General features: G+C 37.6%; 1 protein-coding gene across 1 annotated transcript in view; it reads right to left on the bottom strand.

Annotated features, from left to right (window-relative positions):
- ABCC4 (ATP binding cassette subfamily C member 4) overlaps positions 1-22735 on the bottom strand; it is an 89567-nt gene that overhangs the window by 41175 nt on the left and 25657 nt on the right. The window contains exons 14-19 of the mRNA XM_053455368.1: positions 20925-21021; positions 19904-20116; positions 19372-19512; positions 18470-18507; positions 17424-17518; positions 16467-16613 (exon numbers count right to left, since the gene is read on the bottom strand). Of these exons, the coding sequence (XP_053311343.1) occupies positions 16467-16613; positions 17424-17518; positions 18470-18507; positions 19372-19512; positions 19904-20116; positions 20925-21021 (731 nt within the window). The remainder of the gene's footprint in view (positions 1-16466; positions 16614-17423; positions 17519-18469; positions 18508-19371; positions 19513-19903; positions 20117-20924; positions 21022-22735) is intronic.

Here is a 22735-nt window from a genome sequence, read left to right as displayed (position 1 = left end):
AAGTTAGTTTTCCTAACTCTTTCACTTAGTCTGTGACTACAGAAGTGTAGTCCTTCACACATTGTACCTCTAATTGTTCTAAAATGAATCTTTCCCTCTATACCATTCTGCTGTCTCTGAAATACAATAAATTAAGGGAAATAACAGTAAAATACTCGCAAGTTCTTGATGCTTATGTCAAAATCCCACTTAAAAATATCAGCCTCTTTGAAATGACATCCGTCAACTTGCTTCCAGATCTCTTTAGAATATAACAAGTAATGTTCCAGACTCTGTCCATAGTGGGTGGTCCAACAGACCCTTTATTTCTTAAGCTTTCATATTTGCTAAATAACAATAAATTTGACAAATAGAGGCAGCACTAAATGAAGAACGCTGACCGGGCGCAGAAAGGAATAAAGAACCGGTCAGTTATAATCAAGATTGATTAGGGGCAGAGAAGCATTCAGTGGGGCAAAGGAAAGTCTGAAAGCTGCTGCTCTTCTATCTTGGATGGATGAGCTCTTACTAAGCAATTCACATTCTAAGACGGCCCTGAACCAGATTTAATGTATGAATGTTACCGGAAAGAAAATCTGCAGTAGAGTCCGATCCAGATTGGGGGGAAAAACCCACATGTGAAAGGTTAATTTTATTTAATGTGCTACTTACATCTCTAACTCAAAAACAAAATCATATGTCAAATGATGCAGCATACCATTAATATGCTATCTACTATATATATATTACGTTTCCTTTTCTACAATATTATATGAAAAAGCCTGTTTGTTTGAATAGCTATTAATCTTAAGGTATCATACAAACAATATTTTACATTTCTTTTTCACATGTGATATTCTCTAACCCAATCACTTTCGTGTCTAATCTAGTATATGACTGCAGCAATACAGTAACATTGTATCACGGATGTTTTGACCGTTAGCCGTAACAGAACATGTCAGGATGCTAATCCATGGACGCTGGCTGCGTCAACCGATGCTGGCCAACCAATAATGCCCTCTTTACCACAAAAGGGTTGCACTAGAGGGATGCAAAGTAGGAGAAATTAAAAGTAGAATTGTCTCACATTCACTGAAATTACTTAATAGATGGAAAAATACATAGAGAAAACTAAAACTGATTAGACGGGCTTTTGAGAAGTCCAAAAAAAGACCACTTTATGTTGCCCTTGCATAGTCAGAGAATGGCTGGAAAAACTAAAACCAGTGCAGATGCCATTCTAGTTATCAAGAATCAGCGGGTTCTAGCATGACAAGTTCTAAATATATTTAAGGCTTAGCCAAATGATACAGAATGTTACTAAAAATTGCTAGAACTGTTTTAAAATAATAACTGGCAGGAGATATAGGATTGACTTGCAAAAGTAAAGCATAGGCCAATCAACAGACCTCTTGGGAATTTCCACATCAGCTGGACAGCTATCAGCTAGGTTCCTTATTGAAACATGAACAGAAAATGTAGTTCATAAATATTATAACTTAATGTCGTAAACACAAAGCTATTCTATTTGAAGCTCCACTCAAAGAATAATGGAACGGTTCTCTCGATAAATGCCAATCCTGTATAAAAAAAAATAAAATAAAAAAGGATCATGGGAGTTGTAGTTCTTGTAGTTGTAGAACTTTTCTGAGTCATATTGTGAATGCCAAGTATGGTACCTTTGGTAACATTCTCCTACAAGTAACTAGCTCATGACAAAAGATGTGTATCAAATAACATTAAATAAAATTGAAATACACACTGTTCTTAGATTTCTCTGCTGTAATTAAATAGTTGTTCAACGTCAATTAATCATAGTTAAATAAGAGGCCTGTGAAAGACAGGCTATGTACACATCCAAGACTATTTAATTCTCAAATACTTTGCAGTATCTAAGTTAAACAATGATTCATTAAACCTCCCTTGCTACACAATGGAGAGGCTAAACCTAAAGTGAATGACTCGAAAATCTTTTGTTCATCAATAAAAGACTTCAAACCACTGTGTGTATTATTCTTTCCATGCTAACACTGAAAAAATACTTTAATAGCGTGAACTGAAATGTGTTCAGGTGCTCGTCATCCATTTTCATTCTCACAGGTGTTTTTCGGTCGTTTGCAGTCAATTTGTTAAAACCTTTTGATCTGCGTATGAAATTGCCCGACGTTGTACCACACCTGTGCTTTTTATTGCTGTAAATCCAAAAGCTTACTTTGTTGCCCAGTGCAAGATTAAATGACGTTATATTTCCACTTTAGCTTCCAAACACTGTCTTTAGATTTTGAATTGGTACAATAACATTATTAAACTAACATTTAATTTGGTTAAAAAAAGCTATTAATTTACATAAAGGATCATAGTATGTGTGCGCATGTTAAAAAGTTCGGGGTCACTTAGCTGTTTTCATGGAAAAGAAGAAAAAACTTTCTAGGTTTGCCAACATCATTCCTAAAGTGTTTTCAAATGATGAATTAGCCTTTTAAAGTTATCCTCAGATTAGCGAACACGAGGTGCCATTGGAACACAGGAATTAAGGTGCTTTTCTTTCAAATACAAGGACATTTCTAAGAGACCTTAAACTTTTGAACTGGTGTATATATTATGCATGTATATACAGGTATATCTATATCTGTCAGATTTTAAGGATGAGAAAGAGGACATTCATGTCCTACCAGATTACACAACACACATTCACCTTACACTTCTTCCTGAGTGGCAATACCAAAGTGCAATATACACTCACTGGCCACTTTATTAGGTACACCTTGCTATTACTGGGTTGGACCCCCTTTTGCCTTCAGAACTGCCTTCATTCTTCGTGGCATACTTTCTACAGGGTGCTGGAAAAATTCCTCAGAGATTTTGGTCCATATGGACATGATGGCATCACGCAGTTGCTGCAGATTTGTCGGCTGCACATCCATGATGCGAATCTCGCGTCCCACCACATCCCAAAGAATCGAGACCAGGCAACGTTCTCCCAGTCTTCCATTGTCCATTGTTGGTGAGCCTGTGCGGATTGTAGCTTTCACTATAAAGCTCATCGTGTGCAAAATATTCCAAGTATTGTGTGTATGCATCATAAGTACCCCAAATTAAAATAAATTGAAATTCTGGATAAAAAGGCTTCAATTATGATTGCACAACATTTAGATTGTGTCCACAGATTTGCACTTAATGCCATATGCTTGGTCCTATTCTGGTGTAATAAGTGGAACAGTCTGCAAGAATATTCCATTGGTAGCTTCCAAATTTCTGTCTACATGTCCCATACAACAACAAGTTTGTCAAGCAGGCTAATGTACAAATAAAGCACGCCAACAAGAGATAAGACCTACTTATATAGTCATATAAAGGAAACAATCTATGCATGTCGTGTCAAACTGTCACAAGGCCAACTAGATCGATTTTAAAGGCTATATGTGTTTTGTCTGAATCACAGGCTTATATACATGTAAGTTATCATCTTGATGTTACAAGCTGGCATCATGAATGGTTCTCCATAGGAAGTGGCAAAACATGAATTTCATCATTTTATCAGTTAGTTAAATGGTAAGTAGGAGGCCATTTTAGAAAAGAGCAGGTGCTACGCCAGTGCTTTGATTCTAAATGCTTTGTATAAACCTGCAAAAGTGAGATTATGTAGCTAGACAAAAAATGCACAAAAATTGCTTTGTTAAATCTACAGCCTCCACTTTGTCAATAACACCGGTGATCGGGTAGAATGTTTATTGTACGACACAGAGAATGGGAAGAACAAAAACGCTAAAGCAAAGGGTCATTCTCGTTATTCTTACTTATAAACAGGCTTGATTGGTAAAACAAACAAAAACAGACGTGGGTTTGGGTGCATAATAGCAAACACAGATGTGTCAAAATCAGCTTCTTGGCAAACAAAGACTTTTTATCGCGTAAAAAAAAAAAACAGTCATAGCAAATGAAAGAGAAATTGAGGTAGATTATATTCTATACCTCACACAATGTAAAATGTCACTATCCAAACAGACCATACTCAATAATACACAGGTGGTGGTTGGGGAGAAGGGAATAAGTCATGCCTTGTATAAAAAGTAATAGAAGGCCTCCATTAGGCCACAAGTTCGACTTTTTTGTATAGATATAAGTCTCAAAGAGAGTATGGACTCCTACATGGCATTCACTGGCATATACCAAAGCCACTATATCTAAACATTATATTCTTGATTCCTTCTGTAGGGTTTTGTTGCACACAAGAAAAGAACAGAAAAGGAAAAGCAAAGGCAATAAAGCTTAACGCAAATGACGAGGCATTTAAAATATACCAAAACAATGGCATATTGTAACTCATCTGACCCAAAATCATGTGCCATGTCCTCTGGGAATTACCTTCACATTAAGTAAATTGTCCAGAGCGTCTTACAACTCACATTTCTTGGAAGATACACTTTTGAGCTCAGGAGGATGCAGTTACATTGATCTTTTATCCGGCTCTGGCCTCGCGCCATGTCATTTTTATCCTAACAATACTCTGCTAACAAACTGATTAAACCCGAGAATCTCCCTTTTGTCTGCCATTTTCAGAATAATTACCCCAAGAACAGACCCCAGAAAACACACTTCACTTTAGAAACCTTAGCATACCGTTCAATAAGAATTAATATTCCTGACTAATACAGCAATTCTGTTTCTTGGTTACATAGTTAAATTGGTTAGACCCAACCTTTCAAATAGTATTGTTCATGAAGAAAAACACTCAGCGGATACAATTATTTTCTGCGGTAATCCAAGACGGAAATATTTAATTTTATTACTAAGAAATGTTCTTATTGATGGGTTATTGTACCATTTCCCAAGCATGTAGTCAGTCTTTTGTCCCTTTAAATAGTAACAATGCAAAGCAGTCAACGTCCATGGTACTTCTGGTTCCTCCACACATATGATTAAATAGTCATTAACAGAAATACATTCCGTGCACACAAACCTATAATTTAAAGAAAAAAAAACAGCTCCCTAATACATATTTTTACTCTGTTTCCATCAATGCTTGGGAAGCCTATATTGGACACCACCACGGTCAGAATACTTCCCATACTTTTAACACATACCATAAAAAGTCTGGGCAAAACAAATGTCAGGAGCCCGTTTTCCCTCTATATTGATCTCTGTAGGGGCATTCCAAATCCAAACTTCACTATTACCACTGGGTCAACAAACCCCAGGTGCCAGGTCACCATAGCGACAAGGTGCCTGGGGTTTTGGACAAGGAGAAGGAGGTAGCAATGGCCACCATCAGGAAATCCAGGTCCCCATGCCTGGCTGCAGGGGTCCGCATTACCTGACCCCGCGGTGGTAGGGGGGGGCCGCAACGTGGCACAGAGTGTGAGCTGCAGCGGAGACAAGTCTCTTCAAGGTAAGAGGGAGTAGTGCATGTGTTTACTTTGGAGTGGAGTATCTCTAAGTTGGCTACATTTTTCATCGATTTTCCTAAATCTTGGTAACCATCAACTTCCACTTCGCATCAGTTCCTTCCTAGTAAAACGCACTATTCGAATATTTCCAACATCCCCGAGGTTAAGGTCGTTTGCGCAGAGACCCCCTCACCTATCTACCCATTTCATAGCGCTACGGAATATAATGGCGCTGTATAAAAACAAAAATGATCGACAGAGAAAAATGTTTTCTCACTATGCTTTGAGGAAGAACGTCTTCATAAACTAATCCCACTACATAAACAATAGTTAATTTAGTCGTAAAGTATATAAAACTGTCAAAAGCTAAGTAGAATATAATTACTAGCATGCGGATGCTACGGGTGATGCATTTATAGTCGTTTACAGTCACTAAGTTTTATAGCATAATTATACATATATATTATACATATACATGCAATGGCCAATTAAGGCCTCTAAAAATGTCACTTTCGAGATAATTACGCTTTCAAACGAACATAATAAAAATGGTGTAAATATACACTCATGTAAATCTCCATCTGCCTTTGTATTAAAAACATGGAAGGAAGTTAGGAGTGTCAAAAGTTACACCCTCGTTTGTAACTAGAAAGTGACTATACACAAGAATTGAAGCGCCCAGACGCAACACAGAACATAAATACAGGACATAAATTCTCAATGTAACTAGGATACAAAAATCTTCCACCCAAACATCAAAAACAAACATTGCTGGCAATCAAACTGTATTAATACTTTAATATGCTCCTGCCACAAAATATTTTGGGTTCGATTCGCTAAAGAGGGAGTTTGAAGGAACATTTCAACTAACTCCTCCTGCATAAAAGTACTAAAGCCCACAACGTATAGCTAAATCGGTGCGTTTAAGAACTCTCCCACTTTAACTATGCATTATGAGGGCCAACTCAGCTCTTCTTTCAGGAGAAAGAAACTTTATACTTTTACACCCCAGGATCTGGTTTGTATAAAATAGGATAGGGAGTCTCCCAGACTGAAGCATGCTGTCTATGCATGCACAAATGTTTTGTGATTTTCAAATACATGTATGACAAATTTTGCTCCAAAACTAAATGCTATATGCATCCATTGTTCTATGAATAGTTGATGTGTTTGTGGACAGGTGTACTTTGTTGCCTGGTGCCCACATTTACTCGCACTCTGTTTCCCTACCTTATCTGCATCTTTTATCTTCTCACGTCTCTTCTCTCGGTTATCTTCAATCTTCATCCGCATCTCTGCAGACATTACCTGGCGGGAACTATCGCCAAAATGGCAGCGCTTGGAGGATCAGTGAGAGGACGTCACCCCAAGCACTACCATACTGCCCTGAGTCCTCCAATTGGAGGATATATAATTATATAGAGACAAAAGTCTCTTAATTATTGAATTTCAGGTCTGATTGCACAGGTGTATAAATCAAGCACCTAGCCACACATTATGCATTTCCAGACATTGGTGAAAAAAATGTGTCATTCTGAAGAGCTCAGTGAATTCATGCGTGGTACTGTGACAGGATTCCATCTTTACAATAAGTCAGTTCCTGAAATTTCCTGGTATTATTGAAGAGTGGACGCATTTAGGAACAGTAGCAACTGAGCCACAAAGCGGAAGACAACGTAAAGTCACAGAGTGGGGTCACCGAGTGCTGAGGCGCATGGTTCATAAAAGTTGCCAATGCACAACTGATTCCATAGCTGAAGAGTTCCAAACTTCCACTAGCATAAATATCAGCACAAAAACTGTGGAATGGGTTTGCATGGCCAAACAGTTGCATGCAAGCCTCATATCACCAATGCTAGGTGGTGTAAAGCAAGCTTGGCACCTTACTCTGGAGTAGTGGAAACGTGGAGTGACAGAGCTCTGACCTCAACCCCATCGAACACCTATGGGATGAACTGGAATGGAGATTGCGAGCCTGGCCTTCTCGTCCAACATCAGTGCCTGACCTCACAAATGCTCTACTGGATGAATGGGCAACCCCCCATTAATATAATGGTCATGTGTCACAAAACGTTTGTCAATACTGTGTACACATACACACAGTAATTATGGGGCAATAGAGAACGCAATCTGTTCCATTGCAGGATGCCACAATAACAGTTCTCCGTGCCACAGTTATGCAACACATTTTTTTAAAGGCTTTAAAGCCACCTCCTTCAGAGAATAATGTAAATTGAATAGCATTTCTGTAGCATTGCCAGCAACAGGGTTATTTTATTTAGTTACCAATTTCAATTTTGCATTTATGAGAAGTGCTTAAGACACAACTTTAGAATTCATTCTAGAAAACATAAAAAAGAGGAGGATGAAGTTGTTTTAAGTATTAATACTACACTACATGTTAGAACCTTGGAAATAACATTGTTTTTGGTTTATACAACTCCATCATGTCCTGTAGTGCTATGCAATATATTTTTTCATTTTGCATTTCACTGTACAATAACCAAACACTTCATTTAATCCTCTGGAAGTTAAATTTTATATAATTCATAACTAGATCTCTTAAAGACAAGCATCTGTCTTTGAATGCATTCCTGAAATATGACCATGTTGACACAGACATGGAAATAAATGTAATATTACACTTTTAGTATATCGCTATTGTATAACATTATCTGGTCATTGTTTCATTTTATGCAAAAACATAAAAAAAAGAAAACTAATCTATTATCATACAGACAAATGAAATAGAAATCCTGGACAGAAAATTTACATATACATTGCATCCACCTTTACAGAAAACCAAAAAATAAACATGCCAATCGTTTTGAAAATATATATTCAGTAATGCAGGTGGAAATGTTTGAAAGTTCCTGACATGAGAGAATTTAATACTAAGTATAAATCCCATTGAGGTGCTATGAATCATCTGGGAGGTTTAAATTAGATTAACTGCTCGGAAGAACCACAATACACAGGATGATTGCCTATGAGGAAATTATTTATTGCCCCTAGTGGCAGATGCTTGAACCTAAGAGATTCCAGCCTAAGCTCTTTATCTGAGCCCTCGTGACAGGAATCTAATATAAGTGAAACGATTTCCCTAATAGGAGCCAACTTCGACACATGCAAACATGGCAAATGATTTCAAAACTTTAAGACAAAACGTCTTCTGTTCCCACCAAACAGCACAGAACAATTTCACTAGGCATCTCATCATTATGCGATAGTTTTTTTCACTTCTTTCAAGTTTACATAAACACACATGAAAAATGTGTAATATATATATATATTATATATACACACATACATATACACAGAGTGTGCATTATGCTGCTTGTGCACAGGTGAGTTTATGATTTCAATAATTTTGGTTTAGCTCAAGCAACGATATCCACATCCGGACTGTCGGCATTTATTTCTGAATAATTCCTATTACATCATATGCTTATGTCATTGTTAAGCATACATCCAAGATTCAACATTTCTACTGCAATCATAGATTACTTTTAAACAATTTCCTAGAAAGAAATCATAATAGGGATCAGAACTTGTAACATATAGGTTTCATCGCTTTATCCTCTAGCAGTTTTCAGTTTCCCAGATAGAACGGCCAATTATAGGATCAGGATAAAAGGAAAGAAGTAATGATGATATGTTAAAAAGACAGGAAGGAAAATCTACGTATCTGCTTCATCCCAGATCCTTTAGCATCGCAAACACGATAGGATGTTCCCTGGGGCATGGATTAATTTTACCTGGGTACGGCTTGATTAAAATGCACGCACTGGCCGACATGTGATAACAAACGGGCATTTAGTGCAAACAAACAAATACTTTATCCTAAATTACTGCCAAATTTTAAATTATTTGATTTAATTTTCTTATGTTCAAAATTACTTTATTTAACCTCAATAATTAAATAAAAATATTTGGTATTCATTCAAATATGAAATTATTCTATTTTGCAAAACATATTCAAGCTGCTTACATTTATAGCTAAATTTAGTGTTAGTACATAATACCCTTGCTTGTTAAGGATCATGTTTTCTTATAGATTTTTATGGGTAGTACAATGCAAGGATTAAAGAGAGGATTAGTTACATCCCTAATTTACAAGGAAAATATATTTTTGGCAAACAATGACAATCATCATAGTTATATGAATATTATCAGCCAATAACACTGCATAGCATAAAACCTCCACTGTAGATGGTCTACAAAAAGATTTGGTTGATATTAAAAATAAATTTAAAAATTAAGAGACCATTTTTTTTTCTGCTTATACTACAAAAGTAAATATATTTGGAGTGAATTATTGTATTTCTGAGTTGAGTCTGATAAGGAATTGGTCATCAGATTTTTTACCAATTTATCTTAAGTGTTTTTAAAAGAACAAGGAAATGCATTTTATTTAAACGGGCGCCATTAACACTCTTTTCGCACAATTTTCATAAACTCCACAACTGCTGACTTCAAACAAACCGTTCTTTCAAAGATACATTCAATATGTAGCCAGGGATGCCAGGGCAAGTTGTCGCCATATGGAAACATATGTGTACTCATTCATGCTCTGCAAAATCTAAATGAATGTTAGAATTTAGTTGAACAGGCAGTATTAACTACTCACAAACCTGTGTTCATTCTTACTAAACTCCAAGTTGCTATAAAAAGGCAAACTGCTCAATAATATAAAGTCTGATGCTCATGCTTGCTCCCATTACCTCTCTAGCCATTTCATTTCCGACATCGCTAATGCACAACTTCTAACACATACATAGAAACCAAATTTGCAGGTGATTGGTATAGAACTCAGCGCAAGAACTATTCTTCAAAAAAAAAAAAAAAAAACATAGCCAACTCCAGTCAGAGGGCAGTTGTTATGTACTAAGTTTTCTGGATTAAACCTCTTGGTTTACTCTGCATTCATTGTTCTAGACCCGACTTTGTTCCTCCGCTTCTCAATATTAGGCCTTTTATCTATATGGAACAAGACGCTACCTGTACTTACTAATCATTATCCAAGCCCTGGGGATCTATCATTACATTACACTTATTGATAAAGCGCCAGCAGATTCCGTAGCAATTTACAATCAGAGTCAGTAAGATACATTTAAAATCACAAACAATAATACGTTGGTACAAAAGGAGAAGAGGGCCCTGTGCTCTTGTGAGCTTACAACCTATCAAGAGCAAGCTGAGGAAAGGAAAAGTCAAACTAGTTTTTTTAAATAAATTCCTTAACAAGAACACAACAATTCTTATGATAGGTTTGACTGTTTAACTGCTTATAACAATTAAGGGACAGTCTAAGTGAACCGTCTCTTGACTCTAGGTCTAGGAGAACATCTGACTAGCTTGTGACTGGAGAACAGCTGAAGCTTAGGGGGGAAAAAATACGATACTGAAATAAAAATAGGTAGTACTAGGTTATCCACACAGATAATGGAGGCAAATAAAACAAATCTAACATAATGTTGACTGGAGCAATGTAATCAGCTTCTAAAAAGATAAGCTAGTAGAATACAATGAGTAATCTACTATATGCCACAGGAGAACTATTTAAATGAGTAACAATGACTATTGTGATACTATGAAGTGCAAATGAACTACTCCCACTAGAAATATCATTTAATATCACACCCTGATATAGACTTGAAGTCCATTGAGCCACTTGTACGAAAACATTATGCTGTTTGTCAAACATGCAAAGTCATACTGGTTTTTGACACACCTGCTTGAGTTATTAGCTGCTCAATTTAAACACCCAAAAAATAATATTTAGTGTGTTATTATGCGGTTGCAAAAAAAAACACAGTGACTGATGCAACCCATTGTTCTCCTATCCCTATATCGATTTGTAATTACCACTGGCAGCAACCTCATCAAAATGATGTAAGAATGTATGCTGAATTTGCTAAATTGTTTAACGTCTGGTTAATGGAATAAAATCTGCTTGAAGGTTACTTTTTTCCCCTCTGTTCAGATCCTCAGAAGTTCACCCCTCCCTAAATATAAGGTGTGCCATCAAGCAAAATGGCATTCTCAGTGATAGTGGGAAGGAGTTGGAACTGGTGCTACATACCAAAAGTTTGGCATTTGGAAAGCTCCAAACACAAACTGGTTGTGAAATAATTAAAGACAAGGAACATAGAGAAACAGCAATGGGTGGCAGTATATTGCACAAAATATGTGGATTCGTAAACAGCACAATGTTTATAAGGAGACACTCTGGAAAAGGTTTTGGATGGGACTAGGGCCTGTCGAGGTATGCTGTGTGGGAGATTTTTTTCTGGGTCAACAATGCACAGAAAATATCGCCATAAACTCAGTGTTGAAACCAGTATGAGATCTTTCTCTCACACCGTGACATGAACGGCCATAAATTGTAATTCTATTCAGATGAATAAATTGGTTCATGAATCCTACATCTACTGTGCAACCCAGCCTGAGCTCAGAGAGCAGACATAGCTTCTTTATGCACTGAGTGGGACTCTTCTTCCACATACAGCAGGGTATGCAAGAGGGAAGAAGGCAATGTTCCCTCTCCCCATGAGCCAGGCCAAGCACGGCTCTACCATGGCTACACTTCTAGGCCATTATAACAAGAACTTTTTTTAAACTGTTGCTTTTTATCATTGAAATTTAAAGGCGAGAATAAGTTAGCGAGAAAGGAATCTAAGCCTTTTGAGTTCGCTTATAAAAAGTATTTCTACCTTCCTGAAAAAAGAATTCTTTAGGACACCAACTTGGTAGTAGAAGTATTATTAAACACTCATCTACAGACACCAGACAAGCCAGAAGGCCTGTTTTTTCTCATCAGATTTCAGAAATCTCATGGTGCTGCCACAACCACAAGGGATTCTGGGTAGGCGCATGCAAATAAGGCCAACAATAATCACCCTTTGCCACATTTTTGAGTGTTCAATAATGCTTCTACTACCCCCTTAATTTTAAGTGGAAGGGTTTTCCATCACCTTTACCCACCATAACTTTTGTGGTTAACATCAACTTGCAGAGATATATTGAAACATATTTTAAAAGAAACTGAGCTCAACCTGTCCCCTCAAAAAGCATATAGTACATGTTCTTGTTTTGTTCTGCACACTTTATGATGTGTTCAAGGTAAAACAGATGATGGATTGCTGTTTTAATACATATATAGAAAGGGTGTACAGTTGTAAGTGGAATAATGAATATTTACTGAGCTATACCGCCCTCTCTTGGGTAGAAGATAATATGACTCGGTTTAAAACAGAACTACCGATATTTATGAAATAGCTTGAGTACTCCTGCAAACAGATGACACGAGAACAAAAAATTACTATTAGTATCCTCTGTTCTAAAAAATAAATTCCATTTTTCTTTTTTTTTTTTACATCTACAAAACAATTAACAAACTTCTCCAGAATACTAATGAAATTTTTATACAACTGGAAACCATTAAATGTTTAATATCCAATTGCAAAGTTAGCTCTCTTATTTAAAATAAGCGACGTTTGTATTTAAGGTACACACTCATACTACTACCCAATTCTATTATACATAGTTTGCTGCACAGCCCTGGGTCAGGTATTTATGTAGTCTGTTAATGCTTGCTTTTGTTATCAAATCCTGTAACGTTAAGAAAACACCTCTCCAAACACCAAAACGTAAAAAAAAATAAAGATACAAAGAAGAACATACAAGTTTTTTTTCTCTCTCAGCGTGTAGACGATTGTATTATCTACAATGGGATGAAGGGGAGGGTCGGTGCTGTTTTCCAAATGGTAATATTCTCGAAAGAGCTACGGTGATGGAGACGACAGAGAACCTTTTCTGTGCAGAAAATGGATTTGTTGCAAAAAAGAGAACACTAGAGAACACTTAGTTCTAGCAGCTAGTGTTACCTAAACCATTAGTTAATCCAATGGCGATCTGCTCCTACCAGACCTCAGATTGTACGTATGACATATGGCACAGACTGACAGGACATCAACAGCAACCCAATATAACAACAACTAGCAGTAGGAACAATAATTAAAATGTTGGGAGCACTTCATTGGGAAATTGTGCAAACCTCATTCATCTGGGATCTGACAGCAGCTACTCACTAAGTTTGTAAGCTTGAGAGCAGGGCCTTCTTACCTGATGTATCGATTTGTCAGTTCTAGTGAAAATATGCGCTGCGCAAATTGTTGCCGCAATAGAATAAAATAAGCTCAGTCTGTATCGCGGCTGACATTATTGTAAATAGAAGTCGGCAGTAGGTAGTGACAGAGGTTGTATATATCTACACTCAGTGCTAGTGCTTAATAAATACCCTGTCTGTCCATTTTAACTATTAATAAGGTTTTATTTCAATAATATTTAAACACCCTGGTCATTTGCTTTTATGAAGCCGGCCCTCTTTATTCCTACCTTAGCCAAAGATGATATTCTAACGAGTGGATGCCTAGATAGTATGTATATTGGGGGGGGGCACTATCCATAAATGTAAATAATTTGTCAGACAAATTCTGTAGACTGGGTTCCATAACTACACTTCTGTTACTGCAAATATACATACATTATATATATATTATACATATGCACACCGATTTCATATAATAAAGAAAGCTTCCTTGTTTTTGAGTAAACCCCAATTTACAAAAGCACCCCGTGATGTAGACAACCAAATTATTCTTCCTTTAAAATATAAAAGATATAATCTTTCAATGTTCTAAAGCATTACTTTCTATTCTCTTTGAGATATGTGTTGCTAGGTTTTCAAAACAGACAATTCAAAAACAAATATTCTAAGCAAACTTTCCTTAAAACCTCCTTCAAACATGTTAAAACAAGAAATGTTTCACACTAGATTAAACACACGGCTATTTTTAGTCTGCTCGCCCCTGGAGGGGTTCAGGTGAATTAAGGGAAATTACGTAGGTACATTTTTCTTTGCAAAGAAAAAGGAACTGTTAAGGTCAGGGGTGACAGAGATTTTTTTGATTTCAGGTCATTTTGACACTTTGAAGCACAAAGGGCTGCACAAAAACTAAACAGAGAAGTAATGGAATATTTACATGTCATGTTTAAACAAAAAACGCAAAGAAAAGAAGGAAATGGCAGTTAATAGCGTATTCATTTTCTTAAAGGTTAACAAAAAAGGTAATAGAGGCTTCTTTTAGACCTCGTACTTATGAGCAGGTGCTAACTGCGCACCACAAAGCAGTTATTTGGACAGGAAAAAGTAAAAGAAATGATTCTAAAGTCATTCACACACACACACACACATTATATATATATATATATATATATATATATATATATATATATATATATATATATATATAAAAAGTATAACAGAAATTTTTTAAAAATATCTCCAGGGTCATTATCATCAATATTTTACTTTGTCTTGTTACCTAGCATCAGGCTACAACAGAGTTGGTTTGGAGTGCAATAGCATATTATTGGTTTTGTGTGTATATATACACATTATATTATTTATATATTTATTGATTGATTATATATATATCGTATTTGCTCGATTATAAGACGACCCTGATTATAAGACGACCCCCCAAAATCTGAATATTAACTTAGGAAAAAAAGAAAAAGCCTGAATATAAGACGACCCAAAGGAAAAAAGTTTTACCAGTAAATGTTAATTCATGTAAACTATTTTTTTTAATAAAAGCTATGATTGAGAAAAAGATTTTTTTTTGTTTTTATTTCTTGTATTTTCCAACCTGTCGCCCAGTTACACACATCTGCCCCCAGGCTTGCCACTCCAATATGGCACTGTGGCCCATGATATGCCTTTTAACCCTCTATATGCCACTGTGCCCCATGGTATGCCTTTTGACCCCCTATGTGCCACTCTGCCTCCAGAAATGCCTTATACCCCTATATCCCATTCTGGCATTTAGGGGGTTAAAATGCATATTATGGGGCAGAGTGGCATATAGGGAGGTATAAGGCATTTCAGGAGGCAGAGTGGCATTAAGGGAGTTAAAAGGCATTGTATAGAGCACTCTGCCTCCAGAAATGCCTTATACCCCTATATGCCACTCTGCCATTTAGGGGGTTAAAAGGCATATTATGGGGCAGAGTGGCATATAGGGAGGTATAAGGCATTTCAGGAGGCAGAGTGCTCTATTAAATGCCCCCTTAACGCCACTCCAGAAACGACCTATGCCCCCATTTAACACACACACACACCCCCTATACCCCATTTAACTAACTAACACACACACACACACACACACACACACACACACACACACACACACACACCCTATACCCCCATTTAACTAACACACACTCTCTCTCTCTCTCTCACCCCCCCTCTCTCACCCCCCTTCCCCCGCTCTCTTACCCCCCGCTCTCTCACCCCCCTTCCCCCGCTCTCCCCCCCTCTCTTACCGGTGCTTCCAGCCGGGGCAGCGGGTTGACGTCGCCTTCTGCTGCAGCCGGAAGGAGGTGTGGCTAGCAGCGGGGGTTTGTATGCGTCCGTCGCGTATACTTTCCCCGGCTGTCAGAGATCTGAGTTCCCCGCACCGGAGCGGGGAACTCTGATCTCTGACAGTCGGGGAAGGTCTATGCGACGGACGCAGACAACCCCCGCTGCTAGCCACACCTCCTTCCGGCTGCAGCGGACGTTGTCTACGCGTATCGCGTAGACGTCAACCCGCTGCCCCGGCAACACTGCAGGAAGCACCGGTAAGTGTGTGTATGATGGGGGGGGGGTCGGGTGAGACAGGAGGATCCAGGTCCCCTGCAGCGGTGCGGGGGATCTGGATCTTAGTCTCCTAATCAGACCTCTATTTGAGGTCTGATTAGAAGACGACCCCGATTAGAAGACGAGGGGTATTTTTCAGAGCATTTGCTCTGAAAAAAACCTCGTCTTATAATCGAGCAAATACGGTATATATATATATATATATATATATATATATATATATATATATATATATATATACACACACACACACACACACACACATACATACACACACACACCTATGTACATATATATATATACATATATATATATACACACACATATACATACACACAGATAACATGGACACAAAGCATGCAAAAAGAGAGTTTGTTCTGCTACCAACTTACCAATGGGATTTCTGTCAAAAAACAGGACCGGTGCCTGCAACAGCGCCTTAAACATCTGGTTGTGCAGGGCCTGAGCAGCGCAAACAAGAACATGGAAGACCAGCAAACTGCGCACAACACCAGACAAGATGGTAGCGATAGTTAAACCTATGGTACGAAAAAGTGGGAAAACAATGAGAAGCCTTTTAATACAGGATTAGTTATTGCTTACACAATATACTGGAGATTTGGTATGTGGTGAGAGCTGTATATATCAGTTAGCAAGCAGTAATTACACTGGTAATGAGTAATGCTGCTACATTGTTGTAAATTGCTTCGTAATCAAAAAGTACAATAAAGTTCGGTATTTATTTTGATTTGCTACTGGCATTAACCTCAAATCATTATCGAACTTTAATTTAGGGCAGACGTTGACACTTTACTGTGCCGGCCAATTTATACACGTTATAATGAATAATCCGTGTACGCAGTGCCCCACCTAGTGGCAGAGCTGCAGAATTACATTGGGTTTTCTTTTTTCTACGCATATAGCAGAAGCCTTATATTAGGGAAAATGTGTACATAAGTCAAAGTAGCGCAACATGTTTTGATTTAAAAAGTACCTTTACTTCATCAATAAAAACATGTATAATTAATTACACACAAATATATAACAGTAAATCATTAGTCATTTATTGAGAAATCTACACAAATATTGTGCCAATTATATATTAATAATGAGTCATAATTCAGCCGTAAACTTCTAATTTACTAATTATTAGCTAATATGGTCTCTCTAAATACATACACATTTGCTGCAAACATAAACCATTAATGTTTGCAGAAGGATCTTTCAATAGCTACTTTAAATCAATCACAGCATCAGTTCACAGAGACACTGACGTCAGCGGGATACCTACAAGCATCCTGAACAGGGAGGGCTCCGGGTACCTGGATATGCACAGATATGCTCATTACCTGCATAGACTCCCAAATACAAACTGAGATCCAGCTTCTCTGTCTCAGTGGCATTTGCAGTTGATGTAATATTGAGTTTCTCCTGTTCACTTGCCCTACAAAGACACACAAAAAAAAAAAATTACGATATGCAAGACTTTTCCCATAAAATAGCTTAAATAAGTTCCACTGTATGAATTCATATATTAAATTCATATCAAATGACTTAGCTGGAATATGTGGAAACAAATGCTTAATACAGTCTATAAGATACAGAGGCGTTTATGTAATGAAGAAGGAGTTGGCAGGAGAGCCCCAGTTTCAACTCTGTATGGTTGACACAATGAAAGTCAAGATTAACCCTTCACCTCGACTCACAAAACATGACTTCACGTAGTGTGACTGTTTAAATTTTGCCGGTTGCAGTTAAGGGCATGCAAGTTGGAAGTGCTAGGAAGAATGAAGAAGGCACTGGGTAATAGCATATCCCTTAAAGTGTTAATAACCAACTCCTGCAAACAGGGTTAGGAAAGCATTTGCCAACCCATCCTATGTTAGTGATCCAGGTGACCAATTTTCCTTCTTATTTATATTCCTTTTTGAGTATGTAGTTGAGATGGCAAGGGTATGGCCAGCTCGTTCGACTTCCAACTCACTGGACTGAACATTTAGTGGGTTAACTCAACTAGCTTCATCATGCTTTATAAAAAGGACCAACGCTGATTAGCCTCTTTTCCAAGAAGGCTTTCCCCACAGAAAGTAGTAGATACTAGGAGTACGTTTCCAGTGAAGAACAAAGGCAAACATGGAAAAGGAATTCAAGAATTTTTGGAATGTGCATATCCTAAGGTAAAAAGTTATTTAAAAAAGGCAGCATGGGTGGAAAAAAAAATTTCTGGGTAAGCGGAGTTCACTCAGAAAGCACATAGTTGTCAGTGAGCTGCAGTAAAATAAGATACTTTACCTCGATGCATTATGAAGAGCATACAGAGTAGATTTTATTCTCATCACAAGAATTCATTTATAAATTAAATAAAACCAAATATTGAAGGACTTAAAAAACTTACCAGTAAGAAAGCCACCAGTCTTGCAACACATATGCAACCTTGCAGGAACAAAACACGCAATGTCATTACACAATATAGCAAATGTCAGAAATGACAAGATTCAAATTTTTTTTTACAAAATTATAAAAAAAAAAAAAAAAAAGACCAATTCCCTTTAACTCTAGAGTTAACAGGGCAATTATTAGAATTTGGCATGTAAAACAATTGTTCTTAAGGTGTAGTTTGCAGGCAAACATTCAATACATCAAACACAGACAAATATATTAACACACATGCAAATGAGCCTTCTTTTTGCTTTTGTTACTTAATTGGCGATTTGTAATCAAACCCTCAAAGTGTCCCACATAATGGGGGGTTCCCTAACACTTCTGCTAATGATTTCAGCCCTGGCGATTTACAGTGTCTGAGGGCCTGATCATGATTCCTGGGTTTATTCACTAATCTTAGTATTTGGAGCATATTTCTTCATATTCTACTCCGATTTAATGATATTGGAGCATCCTAAGTAGTCCTTTTATCACAGGTGTGATAGGTGATATCCCTGCTTGAACACAATTGACTTCAGACCTTCATTACAACCTGATAGGCTGGGGATTTCATACAGAATGTTATTAGAGCCATTTGGTTGCCTCCATTAACATTACACAAGGAAAATTAAATGGCATGATAGTAGCAAAAGGACATTCGGTAAAGATGAAGTAAGAGAGGTTGGGATGAATGGGAGTAAACAGTCAGGTTTATAAAAATAAAGATTAAAAGACTGGGAATAATACCATATTCTAGTAGTATCACCCAGCATCATACAAAGTCTAGGAAAATGTTACATTTCACCTAAATCCACCAATACAGGAATCACTATGCCTTTGAGCCAGATTCAGTACTCTTGATTTTATCTTACATACCTGTGCCAAAATGTTAAGCAAGAAGAGAACAAAAAGGGTCAGATAACTTGATCCAGAAAGAAAGTATTTCTTGTACACCTTGAAGCCAACGGTACCCTCAGAACGGCTCTCCTCAGGTAGTGTAGTCAGGACAGGTTCTGTCTGTTAGACGTGAGGTGCCACAATGTGAAAATACATCTGGATTACTAGGAAGCAACTCATTACAATGTATCGAAAAGAAAGAAAAACTTTTGGCCTGACAGTGGATAGCAGCCCTCAATTCACAACCGTTTTTAAACAGTCGTACGAAGTCACATTTGATAGAAAACAGAAAATGGAGACTACCTATGAAATTAGGGAAGGATATAAAATATCTGAAGTCTCTCTTGGACTGGGAAGCTGAAAGCAACCAAAGCAGGAGGACCATCTAGCATGTTAAGGTACTTCACAACCTTGTCACGCACATTGGTTTGATTGTTTCACATTTGTTATCAAGAGCTGCTTGCAAAATATGTTGGTGTCTGAATAGCACTTTGTGGCTTTGTCTACTTACTGGCAACACATCAGAAACCCCTTCCTTTTGCGATGGCGCTGAAGAGTCTTGCGACCACACAGACGACTGGGAGAAGGTACGAATTCTAGAAGACCTGATCAGCTGGCCATCTTGAGTTGGAGACTGTTCATCATCTCCACTTTTCAGGAGGGAAGCAAAGTCGACACCAGACTGCAGTAACTCTGGAAAGGTTCCCTTTCCTACCATTCGGCCCTAGGAGTAGAAAGGAAAAAATTGAAGCTAATCTAGTGGATTTAACACTCTCTCCATAATAATTACCACAAGGATCCTTATTTGATCTTTTATGTACTTGAAGAGATTGGAACAAGTTCCATAGTGGGCGCATAAATCCAGATATAAACGCCCACACATGTTTATTGGAAAGTTACATTATAAAAACTACTGTCATATTTACAATATCACATTTAAATAAACTTTAGAAATATGCTAGTGGCAGTCAAAAAAAACTAAACAAAAAAAACACAATGAAATTGAATGTATACTACTCAGAAGGCAACACAATGTGTGTCACTAAATGTAGAATAAGAAACATAATTCCTAGTACCGCCGAAAGCCTCAACTCTTCTGAGAAAGAAATTTGCCTCGTTCATAAGTTAAGCCAAGAACACTTAATTGTCGTGTGACGTAAAAGCAGGCACTGCTAATTCCATAGAAACTAAACAAACAAAAGTTTGGGTTTCTGTACGTGAACCTTCACATGAAAGATAAAAATGACAGACCTCCAAAAAGTTTATTTTAAAATACCATTCAAAATTGAGAGTTCCACTGTTGTGATAACGTGTTTTACGCATTGAATATACTGATCTTCCAGTATGGAAAAGAGCTTGTATAGGGAAGAGGGATCCAGAAATGGATGCTGTGTTTTTGGAAAGTGTGCTTTAAATGGCAATGGTATAAAAGCTCAAAGGATTTACTAAACATAACATAAAATATTGCTAAACTGGTTTAGTCTGCCAAGTAGTTATTTCTCCCCTGTAACCTAGCTGATATAAGCCTGTACCTCCTTCAGGATCAAAATTTGCTTGGCCGCGCTAAGATATTGCAGCTGATGGGTGACCAAAATGCAAAGCTTTTTTCGGAGAGCCTGGCAGACGCACCTATAAAGAAAACAAAAACACAATAATTAGCAAAACCGAGTAAAGACCGCAACAATGTTCTGTAATGTTAAACATTAAAACGAATTCTAAAGATCCAAAACACCAAAAAATAAGTAGTCAAAAAAGGAGATAAACTGCTTTTAAAAAATTTCTAAACTGGAGTAGCAGCCACAGCTACTGCATGAAGCTTATTGAGCATCCAAAAAATAAAATGACTAAAATAAAATTAGGTGGACCTAATAACAGAGGTTGTAAATTCATAGAGAACCACCACATGGAGCTGACAAATTGCCCATTTCTTCTGCTTACAACAGATAACATCTGTTAAGAGACCTTTTAAACAGCAGTAGGTGTCCAACCTCAGTCTGTCTTTCAGCCGACACATGGGTCTTCAAAACCCCCGAGAAGGCATGGGTCAGACTTCTGGCAGAGGCAGCAGAAGTCAATGGTACTTGCAGCTAGTCATGTCAGCACCATACACTCAAAGCCCTCATAAAAATGTGGTGTGTTCTAATTCTTTTGCATGCACATCAATAAGAAAGGCATTATAAAATGTTTAAAAAAGGCAAAGTACAAAACAGGAATTGTTCCATTTCAAATCTTTGACTGATTCTAGCCAGCGAACATTTTTTCAGTCTTCTACTGCCTCTCATTCTCACTTTTATATAAAACAAATCCCTAGATGACAAGGCTGGTATGCCTTAATTTAAAGTCTTTGTCTGATACATTTCATGTGCAAATTCCTACAGTATTGCTTAACCAATAAATGTTTCATGTCCTTGGGCTTCAATGGGTGACAAATGTGTTCTGTTTAGTGAATATGTTTCATGGCATAATCACAGTATTGAGCATCAGTTCTGTTTGTGGGAGCACGAAAGGGTAACTAATCATCAAAGTAACTTTCTGAGTATTGTCATACAGATTCAGAATTATCTATCTGTTTCAACAACACAAATGTCTGAATTTATTTAGATAACAGAGCTGTTTAGAGTACAAAACAAAACATCAAAGATCGCAACAGAAATTGTAACCGGAGGCGAAGGCAAAACTTTAGGAAATAAACCAAAGAAACTGAGTTGTTCAAAAACACTACAGCAAATCAACTTTATTAACACAAATCTGTAAGGCAGCACCATGAAGACATTGTGGCATACTAGTGTACACTAGTGTACTTATATGACATACTAGTCGGTAGTTAATGAGCCGTGCTAAAGGAGTATAGGAAATAGCCAATGATGAAGTACAAATCAATCACAATACCTTCAGATTAGACATGTACAAATGGGCCAAATACGATCCAGACAAAATTTGGGTTTCGTTTTGGCATACATTCCCTGCCCTTCTGGTCCAGATGAAAATCAGGGGGGAATTTTGCCCACATTCACTCTCTCTGATGCTCCCTAAAAGATTTCCCCTACCTTCTCTGCCGGCCACTTCACCTTCTCTCTTCTGCCTTCCGTCTTTTGTCTTCTCTATTTAATCTTCTCTTCTATCTTCGTACGCATTTCCACAGACAACCAGGAGCAAACTTCTACAGAAACGCCGGCGCTTCCGTTGACATCCTCTACCCCGATTGGTGGCTTACAGGACAGGACGTCGCTGGAAGCGCCGCAATTTTGGAGGAAGCTCGCCATAGGTTACTTCCACAGAGATGCAGATGAAGGTATGAGAGAGAAGATGCGGAAGTGAGCTGCGGAAGTGAGCTGCAGAAGCG

This window comes from Spea bombifrons, chromosome 2, assembly GCF_027358695.1.
Source record: "Spea bombifrons isolate aSpeBom1 chromosome 2, aSpeBom1.2.pri, whole genome shotgun sequence".
Taxonomy (NCBI): Eukaryota; Metazoa; Chordata; class Amphibia; order Anura; family Pelobatidae; genus Spea; species Spea bombifrons.
Note: the sequence above shows the minus strand (reverse complement) of the source record. Positions and strands in the feature narration are given on the sequence as shown.